The sequence below is a fragment of the Rhinoderma darwinii genome, chromosome 8 (genome assembly GCF_050947455.1).
Source record: "Rhinoderma darwinii isolate aRhiDar2 chromosome 8, aRhiDar2.hap1, whole genome shotgun sequence".
In the NCBI taxonomy this organism is placed as follows: Eukaryota; Metazoa; Chordata; class Amphibia; order Anura; family Rhinodermatidae; genus Rhinoderma; species Rhinoderma darwinii.
In genome coordinates, this window is record NC_134694.1 from 24,755,811 (window position 1) to 24,771,862 (window position 16,052).

The 16,052-nt window shown below is 42.1% G+C and overlaps 1 protein-coding gene across 5 annotated transcripts in view; it reads left to right on the forward strand.

The window, feature by feature from the left end:
* Positions 1–16,052, forward strand: part of DENND1A (DENN domain containing 1A) — a 582,084-nt gene that overhangs the window by 116,613 nt on the left and 449,419 nt on the right. For all 5 annotated transcript variants that reach the window (XM_075835514.1, XM_075835510.1, XM_075835512.1 and 2 more), the window contains exon 3: positions 12,734–12,777. In XM_075835514.1, coding sequence (XP_075691629.1) covers positions 12,734–12,777 — 44 coding nt within the window. The remainder of the gene's footprint in view (positions 1–12,733; positions 12,778–16,052) is intronic.

Below are 16,052 nucleotides of genomic sequence, written 5' to 3' on the forward strand. Positions count from 1 at the left end.
GCAGTACAGTACATGTAGTGCAGGTAGAGAGCGGTAAAGTACATGTAGTTCAGATAGAAATCAGTGTAGTGTAGGTAGTGAGCAGTACAGTACATATAGTACAGGTAGAAAGTGCAGTACAGTACTTGTAGTACAGGTAGAAAGCAGTGCAGTGTAGGTAGAGTGCAGTACAGTACATGTAGTATAGGTAGAGAGGAGTACAGTACATGTAGTAGAGGTAGAAAGCAGTGCAGGTAGAGAGCAATACAGTACATGTAGTACAGGTAGAGAGAGCGGTAAAGTACATGTAGTTCAGGTAGAAATCAGTGTAGTGTAGGTAGAGAGCAGTACAATACATGTAGTACAGGTATAAAGTGCAGTACAGTACTTGTTGTACAGGTAGAAAGCAGTGCAGGTAGAGAGCAGTACAGTACATGTAGTACAGGTAGAAAGCCATGCAGGTAGAGAGTATTACAGTACAGGTAGAAAGCAGTGGGGGTAGAGAGCAGTACATGTAGTACAGGTAAAAAACAGTGCCGGTAGAGAGCAGTACAGTACATGTAGTACAGGTAGAGAGCCGTGGCCAATCACAGAGAAAAGCACATGCTGATTGGTTTGATCTTGTAACCTGAGGGATCACTGTATTACGTTTGTGTGCATGGGGCCTTCCCCATGCACACAAACGTAAAAACGCCTGTAATTACGGGCCCATAGACTTCTATTGGCCACGGGTACCTCCCCGTGTTCTTATGGGAAGCTGCCCGGGCCGTTAAAAAATATAGAACATGAACTACTTTAGGCCGTAATTACGGCACGAGCAGGCCCATAGAAGTCTATGGGGCTCCCGTAATTACGGGTGACTACATGGGTGCACCCGTAATTACGGGAGCGTTGCTAGGCGACGTCAGTAAATAGTCATTGTCTAGGGTGCTGAAAGAGTTAAACGATCGGCCGTAACTCTTTCAGCACCCTGGACAGAAACTACCGATCACAATATAGATCAACCAGTAAAAAAAAGACGTTCATGCTTACCCAGAACTCCTTGCTTCTTCCTCCAGTCCGGCCTCCCGGAATGACTTTTCAGCCCATGTGACCGCTGCAGCCAATCACAGGTCAATCGCAGGCTGCAGCGGTCACATGGACTGCCACGTCATCCAGGGAGGTCGGGCTGGATGTCAAGAGAGGGACGCGTGACCAAGGCAACGGCCGGGTAAGTATGAATTTCTTTTACTTTCACCTCAGAAAGGGCTGTCCCTTCTCTCTATCCTGCACTGATAAAGAGAAGGGGCTGCCGATTAGTGCAGTGCAATTTTGCAGCTAAAACGTGCCCTTAAATACGGGTCGAATACGTGTGATCAAGGACCCGTATTTACGGGAGGAAACAAATACGTTCGTGTGCATGAGGCCTAAGGCTGTCTATTATACTGGCATCTGGACAAAAAGTCATCCTGTTGGCCCCTCTACTTTTGTCCTCTTGAAAAAAAAAAAAACGAAAAAAACTCCAAGAAAACACATCACTAGCTCTAATGCATATTTCTCCTAATTTCCAAGAGTTCTGGTGGCACGCCATCTATGCACCCCACCAAACCGTCTGAGTGACACCTCTGGTCCACAGCAGCATGGAGATTTGTTAGTGTAGCTCAGGTACTGCGGTGCCTGCTGCTAGACAACAGCTGTAGCATATGTGACACTTGGTTAGAAAATAGTACACATAAAAAAATATATATTTATTAGGATGTCTAAAGGGCTTGCTAATGAAGAAGTAAAATTGGGAAATGTTTATTATTATTATTTATTATTATTAATTTATTTATTTTTTCATTTGTGGAGTTCAGAGACCTAAGTCCTAACCTGAGTTGTTTTATAATGTTGATACAGGAATAAGCATTTCATACAAAGTTTTTCAGTGGGATTATTTTCCATATAAACTATAAAACATTTTATAAAATGTTCCCAGACTTTTCAAAGCCAATGAAAAACATCTGACATGTTATAGAGCATGAAGGCTAGTAAAAAATACATAAATAAATAGACGTAGCCTGCTGCCAATGGGAACGTTTAACTGCGTTCTACTTCGCTTTAGGGTGTAGGTTCTGTGTGTTTGCCACTTTTGTTTAATAGAGGTGCACAAACCTAAATTAACAATTCTATATTCATACAATGCATTGAGAAAGATTCAGGAATAAGTGACATTCATGCTTGTGCTTTTAGCCTGCTCCTTTTGAGAAATATTAGTATGGCCTTTTATACTATTGTTTTCTAATACAGTTTCCATTTATGACGTTAAAACTGCATTCTTTACTTGCAGGTCCAGTCATTGACTTAGGCCGTGTTCACACGGGGCGGATATGCTGTGTAAAAGCACGCAGCGTATCCGCCCTGTGCGCCGCAGGGAATTCCGGGCGAAAAAGCGCACCTAACTATGGTGCAGTTTTACGCCCGGAATGTCTGCTGCGGAAAACTGCTGCATTAACCAGCCTGACGTTTCATCCCAGGAGACCGCTGCAGCCTATGATTTAGCTGCAGCGGCGGTCACATGGGATGAACACGTCTTCCCAGGAGCCCGTTCCTCTGACATCATCCAGGCCGGCCTCCTGGGATGACGTTTTATCCATGTGACCACCGTCACAGCCTGTGATTGGCTGCAGCGACGGTCACGTGGGATGAAGCGTCATCCCAGGAGTCCGGCTTGGAGGAAGAAACACAGACTCCCGGGTAAGTATAGTGTTTTTGTTTTTATTCAGAGTTGCGTTTTTTGTGGTGGAATAGCTGCGAACCTGCCGCAAACAGCCAACAACTGCTATTTGTTACAGGTTTTACCTCTCCATTGAATTCAATGGGGAAAACCTGTAGCGAATTTTCAGCGATTACACAAATACAATTGACATGCCGCAGAATAAAATTCCGCACCGCAGGTCCATATCTGAGCCGTTTTTCTGCTCCGTAGTTACACAACGTGTAAATGAGATTCGTTCAATCTCATCCACTTTGCTGCTACTGTATTCTGCTGCATCTTTTCCGTCCGCAATTCCGGATGGAAAAAAATCCAGCAATTGCGCTACGTGTGGACAAGCCCTTAAATATTCACTGATTTAGGTGGTGGGGTGATGCAATCGGCTGGAATAACTGAGCCGACAATGAACAACAAGGGTTTGAACAAATCCCATCCACACACAGCGGCAAAAATCAGCCGAAAGACTGTTCATAAATTGACCTGTGGTGTGGTTTTTAAGCCGCAGCATGTCAATTTATTCTGTGGAGTCTACGCTCTTCTGTTTCGGGTTTTCCTCAGTGAATTCAATGGGGCGGTAAAACTTGCAACAAAGAGGCATGTGTCACATCTTTTGCGGGCTAAAGGCTACAAAACCGCCGCAAAAATCGCAAGGGAGAGAAAAAAATGAAGCAATTTTTTATTTTAAATTAATTTAAAAAAAAACCTTATGCTACTCCCGGCCGTAGTCCTAGCGACGCGATCCTCTGTTCTCAGCGCAGGCGTTTCATCCCATGTGACTGCTGCAGCCAATCAAAGGATACAGCGGTCACATGGACTACAGCGTCACCCAGGAGGCTGGGCTATGCTCAGAAAAGAGGGATTTGTCGCAATGACTGCAGCCGGGGTAAGTATAAACTTTTTTTTTTTTACTTTTTATTGCCACTGTTTTTGCTGGACAACGTGATGAAAACCTAACGGAAGCCATTAAAGTCAACGGGTACTGTCAGGCACCGTTGGTTTGTGTCATGCGACGGATCTGGCAGCTCCAGTTTTTCGTTGTTCTGCTCCTATGACAGAGCAGAACAACGGAAAGCTCTGATGCAGATGTGAATAGAGCTCAAAAGAGTACAAACAATTCAGGCATTGAAGAGTAGCTTGGGGATGAAGTTGTTTCGTTTTCTACATATTTTCATGTTTTTCTAATTAAAATACAAGTATTGTAACGTGATGCTAATACAAACCGTCTCTGTCTTACAGAGTAGAAGAAAGACTAAGATACTGAATATTCAACTGTAATATTCAGCATTCTAAAATCTAATTGTTTTAAACAATATCTATTATAAATCAAGAAAATTACAATTCCTCCTTAAGCCTAGTTCACACAGAGTATTTTGCAGGCAGAAAAAATCTGCCTCAAAATACCTTCAGGGATTTTGAGGCAGATTTTGAGCTGCCAGCACTTTCTTGCAACGGTCTTAGCTGCGTTTTTTGCCCGCGGCCATTGAGCACCGCGGGCAAAATAACGCAGCGAAAAATGCTTTTTCTGACTCTCCCATTGAGGTGGGCTGATTTTGGTGTGCTGTGATGTGAACCAATCAAATGTCCTGATGCTCCTCCCCTCTCACAGCATGTAGTCTGACTCAAAGACTGGGACAGAAGACTGCAGCTGCATCCCCTTTCTAGAAAGAGTAGACCCTGCTTGCAGTTGTGATGCATGCATGTGCTGGCTCCTGAAATTTTCTTAAAGTTATGTGAGTTTTAGCCCTTTTAGCTTAAAAAAAACCCCCAAAACACTCCAGCAGCACGATCGAAGTAAAAGATTGAAATATATGTGTCCAAAGACTGGCCATTCATACGCATCCTCTGCAAACTTACTAGCATACAATGGAAGTTGCACAGTTTTTTTTAATCTGTTGTACTACTTTTTATGAACACCATATAAAAAAAGCACAGAACCCCCTATATTTCTTATAATCTACTACAATAGGAAAGTCTGATTTCAAGAAAGATACTTCTTCAACTTTGTATAGGACCAAAAAAGAAACTTTCTAACCAGTATTGGAGCATCAAAGGGCAATGCTGAGTTTACAGCCTGCACCGTATAAGTTACTACATCTGCTGCTAAAGAAATGGGCTTTATTCTCTGCTCTTTATACTTCACCTGCCTGCTTTAGTCTTAGCAATATGATGGTTACCTGTGATCTTCACTATATCGTGTCCTTTTTTTTCTTTTCTGCACAATAACTTAAACATTGGTCTGGAATTGCTTTCCATGATGATGATTTAATCACACATTTAGCCCTTGAAATTGAGAATAAACTACTGTTCCTGTCAGTAGTAATTTTAGTCTTAATGATAAATTATTACATACAAGCTAATGCCTAGAGACTCCGTATGCCCTGAAATATCTCCATTTCAAGAAGTTAAAGAACCACTCCTACAAGTGCAAACGAAATGCAAGCAATTAAAATTAATTATGAAGTTTTGTTTTTTTTTTCTCCCTGAAAATAATACTGCTGTATACATGGCACAGTAGATGTTTACTATTGCTTTTTCGAAATAATGTTTCTAATAAAGCATGTTGTAATGATGTATCCAAGGAAATGATTATACAAAGTAAGGCATGTTGCAGTCACTGAGCTTCTTTTATTATTTTAAAATGAATGCTTTTTTAATTTGTTTGTTGCCTTCATATGCAATTTACACACTTGGATGTTATTTTCCCCCCAGCCTTCTTCCCCCCTGCTCTCTTTTTCTAAAGTGCAAAATGGGCACAGATGAAAGTAGAGAAAAATAAAAGGAATTGTACACTTTTGACAAAGGACCCCTTGATGATAAGCTGATCACAGGGTGTCTCGCTGCTGGTACCCTTAGCAATCAAATGTAACCTAGAAGCAAGTGTTCAATTCCGCTGCAGTGCCTCCACAGGGGAAAGTAAGCATTACACAGTTCTCATTAAAATTAATAGGCTGTCTCTGTAATACATGGATGTGCCGTGTCATCCAGAGTCGGAGAGATGCTCTTTGTAGACACCAGTGTCCTGAACCAGGGGACCACCCCTCCATTTACTCAGAATTCCCTAAGAGGTATTTTGGAAATGTGTTCTCTAGACCGGACAACCTCTTTTATAAAGTAAAGAAATGCTGGCTTCTTTGATACTTTTGTTCTTTTTCCTCTCTGCCTTACCTGTTTTTCCCCCTAAAAAAAACGCAATGATCACAGTTGACAACACTAATTTGCTTCTTATATTAGGAGTGATTTATAAAAGCTATGGCTCTGGTAAGTGGAGGCCCATGGCAACTATTCGGGTTGCTGCTTTATGAAGACCACTACCTTTTTAAATACAGCCGCTCTGGCGATCAGCTATGATTGTTTAGGAAAGTTTTTCCCAGTCTTTCCCAGTCTTCCAGGGTAGAAGCCACTCTTACTTACTGGCTCTTCTCTCTTTCTCATAGAGAGACCCACTCTATGATGTCCATGTTCTCTAATAGAGTATATGGACAACTCAACATTTTCCAAAGGACATGCTATGGAGAGTTCCTACTCTTTTTCCCTTGCACTATGTTTGATAAATTTCTTCTATTGGAGATTTTTGCCAATTTGTATCTGCTTAGTATGGAAAATCCGACTTGCATATACCTTTTTTAATTTGATATTTTCATGAGAATTGTTTACTTTGTTTTCGTTATGTATGCTACTTTGTTACACCGAAAATGATTTTACAACAACATAAATATTTTGAATAATGCAAAATAATATAGATTGACTCAAGTGGAGACTTTAGTGACTCATACATATAAATGGGGGCTGAGAGAAGAGGGAGAGACTTGTAAATAAAGCAACATTTAATGGGGAGCCAGTAATGACTGCAGGAGACGGAGGCATTGACGGTATTTCTAGTCACTCTGTGTTCTGTTTATTTAAAAAATGTAACCATTGGTAGAATTTATGCTTTCAGGTTTACAATGGGAACCATCCGTGCATTAACATGCTCATAAAACAAATTTGGCCTATGAAAACTCCGTATTCAAGCCAACTCCGAGGAACATGTAAACATTAAAATTACTCATGAAAGAATTCAATTGCCCTTGAGCTACAAACCCAACAAAATGAAGTGAGCTGTAAAGATTGTAGGATCGCCTCACCCAGACACGATGATCAAAACTCTGAGCTATGAAGTCTGCATCTGTTAGCGATGTGTCCCAAGGCAACTCTTAGCTCACATATTTGCAAGCATTATGATATAGAAGGAGAAGGTGTCTGAGGCTAATTCAGCTTGAACTGTTTTACTGTACTGGCACATCCAGTCCCTCTGGCACAAGGGTTATACTGTAGATCACAGCTATTGGGTATGGTTTTATAATGCTTGAAAGAGAACCCCACCAATTATTTTTTTTCAGATTTCCAAAATGACAGTAAGGATATTTGCAAGATATTGTGATAAACTATTTCTGCTTTTTTGGTGAAAACAATCAAGTTTACTACTTGTGTGCTGGTGGTTTCAGTTGGCAGATACTGACATTCCCTTCATCTCTTTAGTCTCTTTCTCAACAGTAAATACTTTATAGCTTTTAGTGTTTTACTTTGTGGAAACAATGTTTCATTGCTATACAGAGACCTTAAAGTAGTTGGCTCACCACTGATATTTGTGGCATATCCCTAGGATGTGCCACCAATGTCCAATCGGTGGGAGTCCAACTGTGGTGACCGCCGCCAATCGCTAGAAAATATGTTTTCTATGATGCAAATGATGATCCTTATAGAATAAATATTCTTAGCGTGTGAAATATTGTGCATTTGCTTTGTCCCACATGTAATTGTCTCAGACAATAGTAAACTAAACACAATGACTGGCATTTTATGTCCAAGCTATCTGCAGTAGATTTATTAAAAAGCACATGCCTCTTAAAAAAGCTGTCGCTTCTTCCCACTGAAGCCGTGCCCCATTGGAAATAGCATTAAAAAAAAGTATACTCTCCACCACTTCTCTTCTCACTTTCGGGTCCCCTCCGGCTCCCTCAGCGTGAGGTGGCGCACACAAGGTCCTGACGCCGAGCAGCGCCAGGGCCTTATAATTGTCACAGCACTCAACGACCTCAGTACTGCGTCACATACAATGTCCTGATGCTGCCCGGCGTCAGTATGTTGTATGAGCCGCAGCATGCTTAGGGGACCCGTAAGGGAGAAGAGTAGCGGTGAGCTGAGCATTATTATTATTTTTTTTCATTTTATTTATTTGTCCGAAGGGTGGGGCAAGCTACGGGGCTCGGCACGGGCTTCTGCCTTGCTGCACCCCACAGAGTAAAATCTACACCAGACAGGAGCGAACGTAGATTTCCAGTGTAATTTACGCCAGCTTTGTGGCATAAATGAGAATTAGTTGGGCCGCTGTGGCACTGCCCCCTATTAGGATGCCATGCCTTCTTTCCACAAAAATGTTGAACGACGTAAAAAGGCCCTTTTGTGACCGTTCTATGCCAAATAACTGGCGTAGAAAGGTTGATAAATTTCCCCCTATGATCGCAGTGTTTACCACTAACAACCATGAAATATTTTGACGCTTGAATGAGAAGTTCTCTGACCAATACAGCAGATTCACATCTGTCAGAACCGCTTGTTTTTAGCACCAAAGACAGAACAATTGCTTAGATCATTGCTGATTATTGATAAGTCTATGGCCAGCTTTAGTCTCCTGTAGCATCTTCTCCTATTCATCGTTCTAATAAAAATACAGTCTAACGGTAAAGCTGGGTTCACATGAGCATGTTCGGTCCGTAATGGACGGAACGTATTTCGGCCGCAAGTCCCGGACCGAACACACTGCAGGGAGCCGGGCTCCTAGCATCATAGTTTTGTACGATGCTAGGAGTCCCTGCCTCGCTGCGGGACAACTGTGCCGTACTGTAATCATGTTTTCAGTACGGGACAGTAGTTCCACGGAGAAGCAGGGACTCCTAGCATCGTACATAACTATAATGCTAGGAGTCCGGCTCCCTGCAGTGTGTTCGGTCCGGGACTTGCGGCCGAAATACGTTCCGTCCTTTACGGACCGAACATGCTCGTGTGAATCCAGCCTAAGTCTGGCTGGGTAATTTGGGCTTCCTCCTATTTTTTTATGTGTTTTCTGGATCATCCTATATTAGATAAGTTTGGTAGTGCAGTCTACAGCACCCCTGTAACATTCTGGCTGTGTAGTCAGGAACAACCCTTATAACAACGGCCGGGATCTGTACTCTGGAGCGCTCCCTATAACGTTCGTCTCACTCTTTAGTCTGCATCTATTAATGTTACTTAAAAATTATTTGCTCTGAAAACGTCAAAGTGCTCATATATCAGCCTTCTGTATTTTTGTTTATATTATTTATTAAAGAAATATCGGCTTTTCTCTATTGAAAAGTGCAGCCATATTGGTTGATCACTTTGCTTTTCTTAAACTCAGGGTAAATCTGCAACTTTCTTTTGAAATTTTTTTTGCTGACAAAATAGTACATGAATAACCTCATAAGTGCTTCTGCTCTTGCTTGTGCTCTCAGTTGGCCACTGGGAGCGCATGGTAAGGTGAGCTTATTCCATCTGTTCACATGTTGGGGTGCTGTGGGGTGGCGTCTGTTGCTTTAGTGCTGCACTTGTGGGGGGACATGGCACAGAGCCAAGGAGGCTTGGCGTGGCCGGATAGCATGGGCGTTTTGGGCCTCTGGGTTGCTCCCTCTGCAGGAGCGGTGCTGTGGTGGCAGTGGCCACCATACGGTGCTACAAAAGATAGAGTAGGGACCCACTTTGAAAGAGGTCGCCATGAAGTGGCAAGTGGGCTTATACAGTTTGATCAAAATGTTAACAAAGAACCTCATGTTCATGTTTATAAATTATACAAATAAACAGGTGGGACATAAAATATAGTTAAAACCACAAAAAGGCCAAACTTACAAAATGGGCAGGTAAAAACCCGTTCCCTGCAGGACGCAGACAGGTCAAAAATACTACTGAAGGAGAGTGCTCAGGTGTGTTAAATAATAACAGCCACTCCCACTAGCCTTGAAGGGAGTGGTGCATGGATATAAATGTGTAGTACAAAAAAATAAATACTGTATATAGTACACAAATGGTAATAATGAATGTGGAATATAGGGGGCAGTACTGGGTGTGATACATAGTGAGAGTGCAGTGTATAAAACATGGAGGTGTGCGAGTAGTGAGGCGCAGCATATGTTGCCGAATAGCAGCCTATTAGTAACGCCCGTGCTATTGGAGCGGGCTGCCCTGCATGCAATACCAAACACTAGCACACCATGCCCTCCCAGCATTATAAGACCTGGTGTGTTTTTTCATGTTTATAAATTATGCCTAGCAACTCAGATCAACGTATATGTTGTGGATGTGCGGTCCATGTCTAGTTTCTCACAATGCTGATAAAATGGTACTTGATATTCAGTTTCAGTGAAGATAATTCAAAGGGGTCAATCACCATGACTGCATATTGGATTTAAAAAAATAAAATAAAAAAATTGTTGTTGCATCTAAATAGTAAGGCCTCATGAATACAACCGTAGCCATGTGCACGGCCGTGATTTTTGGGTCGGCCGGCGACGGAGTGACACCCGCAAGCCGCCCGCAAATCACGGGCCTTGCACATGGCCGCGTGCATTATTTCCTATGAGCCTGGACCGCAGAACACGGCCGTAATAAGACATGCCCGTTCTTTCTGCGGTCCAGGCTCCTGGGCCATTCTTGGACAGTGGAAACCACGGTCGTGTGCATGGGCCATAGGAATGAATGGGGCCGCAATTCTCCCGTGGATTTTCGGGGGAATTGCGACCGCAAAAGCACGTTCGTGTGCATGGGGCCTAAGTAAAACGAATATAATTCCCATACTACTGCTCTAACTATTCATTTACTATTATAATATTGCAAGAAACTGAGATGTATAGAATTGTTTGGGAATATTTATACACTGTAGACCTGCTTCAGCTGTCCGTGTCTCCTGACTGTGGTCATTGGTAATCTAAGTTTGGTTCCAGAGAATGTCAGAGAGTCCGACTCTTACAGCCGTAATACAGATGTTAAAATGCATCAGTTATTGTACCTACTGAGCACAACACAACACAACACAACACAACACTAGATCTCTAATGAGTTATTACAAAAAGGAACTTGGGTTGTCAATAAAATTTCGCTTTAAGACTAAGTTCACACGTGGCAGATACACTGCGTAAAGGTACACAGCGTATCTGCCCCGGTGGCCGCATGGAATTCCGGGCAAAAAAAAGCACCAAATTGTGGTGCAGTTTTTCATCAGGAATGTTCACTGAGGAAAACTGCTGCATTTAGCCGGCCTGCTGGCATTGCGTTTCATCCCAGGAGACTGTTGCAGCTTGTGATTGCTGCGGCGGTCACATGGTATGAAACGTCATCCCAGGAGGCTGGCCCTCTGACGTCATCCAGGCCGGCCTCCTGGGATGACTTTTTATCCCATATGACCGCCGCTACAGCCTTTAGTGGCTGAAGTGGTCACATGGGATAAATAGTAATCCAAGGAGGCTGGACTGCAGAACGTCCGAGGTAAGTATAAGGTTTTTTGGTTTTTTTTCTACATTTCTATTTTTGCGGTGTAATCGCTGGGATTCTGCCGCAAAAATCGCAACACTTGACTGTTGCAGGTTTTAGATCCTCATTGAATTCAATGGGGAAAACCTCCAACAAATTACCAGCGATTCTGCAACCACAATTGACATGCGGCTTAAAAAAACTGCACCACAGGTCCAGTTGTGTGCGGAATCTCTGCATATAAATAACGTACGCAGCGTATGGGTGAGATTTATGCCACGTTTGGAGTAGCCCTAAAGGAGCTTTCCAACTATAGGTATTTATGGGTTATCCAAACTATAGGTTTGGGTCCCACCTCTAGTACTTCCCACCTTTCAGGAGAATGAGGATAGCGTGTCTCCTTTTTGCCACTCCTTGGCAGCCAAGATAGGGTGGAGAAGGAGGAGGAGAGAGCAGGCTGATCATGTGCACTGCTCTCTTCATTACATACTAAGGGCGATCTGGTAACAGCCGAGCGCACGCTCCCACCTATCAGCCCTTTTTTTTTTTTTTTTATTATTATAAATTTTAATTGCCCAAATATCCTTTTAAGCCTTTTTCTCTTTCCAATCTAATTTGACACTCTGCCCCTTTTTTCATTTATACTGTATTTTGCTCATTCTTCCACCAAGTAACGCTGCCTCCTGTCTATCTAACTTGCCGTTTACTGTAGCTTCTTCAAGTAAGTTCTATTTTTACCTACAGTATGTTGTAACCAATAAAAACCAGACTAATTAAACACTTTTTTTTTTAAGTACGTGACATTAATAAAAGAGCTTCCAAGTATAATACATTTTATTGACAAATGGTGTTTGTTATACCGATAGCATTTGTGCGGGATTGAATCTAAGTAGCAGATTGTCAGGTTGGTTTTCTGTAAATTATAAATATCTGCCGTGTCTGTCAGTCATTTTTTTTTTCTTTTTTCCTGGAATGCTCTTCAATTCCGAAATCCATATACCGAAACATAAAGAGCGTGCATATAGTGAATGTTTACACTATGACCGAACGCCTCTGTGTCTCATTTTAGAATCAAAGGACCGATAACAAGCTCGCTGCTTTTCCCACGTCCCCGGTAGACCAAACGCAGCTTTTAGCTCTTACAAAGTGCTTCTGCTGGCCATTTGACAACAGTCAGCGTTCTTTAAAAATATAACACTTTTTTTCCTTTGGAAGTCAATTTAAAACTGGTTAGTTGTAGTGTCAGGTAACAGTTTAGATTTAATGGGGCAGCAGAGCTTTTTTCTAACTTTTATTTTTGTTCCTCCTTTTTCATCTTTCGGGGGAGGCTAAAGGGAGAGTCTCCGAGAGAGTTCTTTGCTTTTCTCTACACAGACCCAGGCTGCCCTCGCAGGATCCCCTGCCAGGATTTCTATCATCTTCTGATCAAATATTAATGTATGATTCTCTGCTTGCTCACTAATCCAAAGCCAATTAATATTATCTGTCAATTATTTACAGATCCTGAGCTGCAGAGGATCTTCCCAGAAGACTTCAGTGACCAGGTTTGGAATGCGTAATTAATTCCCCCCCCCCCCCCTTTAACGTGACACCACATCTTCCATGTCTGATACTCATTTAATGTGCTGTTGCTGCCGTCCTTTCATAAATACAGGTGAAATCTTGATTGCCTGAGCACAGAAGATTTTCTTCTAAGTAAGATGTCACAGGTTATTTATTGGAAGATGCTTGTGGATGTCTTCATGTATTTGTGCTGGGTTGAAAAATGTATTTGAAAAGAAACAAGGGGGGGGATGTCCTAGTGAGAATTTTGTAGCTTTGTCCAGCGATAGAATTTGAAACCAAATATATGGGCACTAATCTCAAAGATGTGGCTGCAGGGGGGGGGGGGGGCTTTATTTCTTGACATCCATAAAGCAGCCCGTATTCACACAATGGGGGCAATTTATTAAGACTGGTGTCTCATAGAATGAAAGTTGGGGTAAACTTCAACATATTTATTAAGAGGTAAAATCCTCTTAATAAATGTGTCGCATCTATCGGCCAGGCCGTGCGCGTGGCGCTATAACCGTGGCTATGCGCCATCCATCCCCACCCCCACATCGCCCATAAGATTATAAAAAAACATACTCACCTCACCGATCTTCTTCTCCCCTCCAGCTTCCCTTAGCATTCCAGCGCGGATCGTACAAGGTCCTGATGCCGAGCAGCGTCGGGGCATTATATGCGATGCAGCACTTTAACGTAATTAGTGCTGCGTCACATATAACGTTTTGATGCTGCCTGGCCCAGTACGTTGTACAAGCTGAGGGGACGCGCAAAAGAAAAGTGGAGCAGTGAGAAGTTTACCTTTAACTGTCTAAGGGAGGTTTGGGGGGGGGGGGGAGTCTGTTCGGGGGGAGGGGCAATGTGGAGCCCAGCACCGGCAAGCATGGAGTTGGCAAAGATCTGCATTTTAATTTACGCGTTTTCTGACATAAATTATAATAAATTTGTTGTCCCGCTTTAAGCTCAGGCCCTCTTCCAAAGCCACGCCGCTTTCCACAAAAAACGTACACATACCAAGAAAAATGTACGATAACTGCAAAGTGTGAAAGTGTTGCAAAAAGGCCTAATTGCAAAATTGCAACTTTTAGGCCCTTCTGCGACTTTTCTACGCCAGCAAAAACTGTCGTAGAAAGGTTAATACATTAGCCCCCATATGTATAAAGATTTTGAACATCTGGTATATTAGGTTGCTTCTTGGACATGTAGAAGTAAAAAAAAAAGCTGACCATTCGCATTAGATAAAAGTCAACCAAACCCACTGATTTTGGCAGAATCGACCAACAGCCTCATGCCCATTGGGGACAGACAAACAGTCCCCTAATGTCTGTTATCAGGGCAAAGAAGGATCGGGCTTGTTGGACACAAATTATTAAATATTTTATTTCATTGGCAGTAGTTTTCATCCACCAAGGTCGTTACCAGAGGTGGAGTAGACAAAGCCTAGGGCACAATTGATGAATAATAAAAATGTCTCTGCCTTTAAATTTCTTCTCCTAAATGTACACAACGTAATACATAATTTTAATGTTTTCTTTTCAATTAAAATGTGCCCCCCCCCCCTTCCCCTGGGGACTTATTTGGTGGTTTCTTATCCCATTTACTTCCTAGCCCTGCGTACTGTCATGTGTCGACCTATCTTGGTGTCATCCCTTGGTGATGTGGTTTGTCACCCATCTTTCACAGACTCCTGGTTGTTATACATCTCTGTCCTCCATGCAGCTTCATAACTAGGCAGATTTAGTTTTCAAGAGTCCAAAAAAGCTGTGTGGTGGCTTTAATGGTGGCTCTATTGGTTGTCATCCATACAGATACCATAAGACATGGCTAAACAGAGTTTTCAACAGCTCAAACATATTTGCATATTCCTCTTAAGTTGAGTAGAAATAAAACAAGAGTTTTACTGACATATATATGGCATGGAGCTAGAACATATATATATATAATTTGTAAAAGATGCTACTAAATATTAAATTAAAGAGGTCTCAAGATTTAAAAGTTATCTCCTAACCACAGGTTGGTTGATAACATGCTGATCGGTGGAGGTCCGACTGCTGCGACCCCCACCGATCAAGAAAGGGGGGTCCCGCTCCTTCGAAAAAACTAAGCGGCAGGTCGCGCATGCGCACTACCGCTCCATTTACTGTCTGTGGGACGGCTGGAGATAGCGGAGTACAGCTGTCGACTATCCCCTGCAGTGCCATAGGGAATGAATGGAGCAGCAGGGCACAAGCGCGACCAGTCGCTCCATTCATTAGGAAGAACAGAACCCCCGTTCTGGTGATCAGTGGGGGTCCCAGCAGTCGGACCCCCGCCGATCAGCATGTTCTCACCTATCCTGTGGTTAGGAGATAACTTTTAATCGTGAGACAACCCATTTAAGTTTCATACACGATAAATGGAAGCATGAGTAAGTATCCAAGTGGATAAATGTTTCCGCCCAGTCCATAGCCATAAATGTAGAGCCACGTATGGGATTAGATCCTGGCCTGTGAGATCAGGAAAACCTTTCCAAAAGCAAGCTGCAGGGGAAACGTAATATTACATGCTGGCCATTCAGATGAATGACCATTAATGTAATACATGGATGGTCCAAACCAGGAAGAGTGAGAGTTGCTCTTTATAGTCCACTATGTTATTCCATCCAAAAATAAAAAAAAGGTATGCTGATGTATACCAGCCCGACTGAGGCCATTTGGTGTACATATTAACTTTTAATAACTTTTTTTGCGGAGGGGATTACAAAAAACAAAAAAACAAAAAGCAAATCCATCATAGTTTTTTGTGTTTTACATTTATTCCGTTCACTGTGCGGTATAAAGAAGGTGTTCCCTTTTTTCTTTGGGTCGGTACAATTAAGGCAGTACCATTACAGCCATACCAAATATGTATAGTTGTTTTTTTTATTATTGTCTACTTACGCGCAATAATAGCACATTTCCTAGAGATAAAATTGTTTTTCTGTCGCTGCATTCCAATAACCATAACTTTTTTTTATCTTTTCATTAATCTAGCTGTATATGGGTTTGTTTTTTTGCAGGTCGTGTTTTTTTAATAGAACCATTTTGGGGTACATATAATTTATAGATTAACTTTTATGAAATTATTTGGGGAAGGGTGAAAAAAAAACATTTCGCTATTGTTTTTTGTGTTTTTTTTCACTGTTGTTCTTGTGATTTAAATAGTGTGTCAGGGCTGAAAAAAATACCAGATACCAGAGATAATTTAATAAATTATTTTCTTTGCATAAATAACTTTATAACCTATATATTAC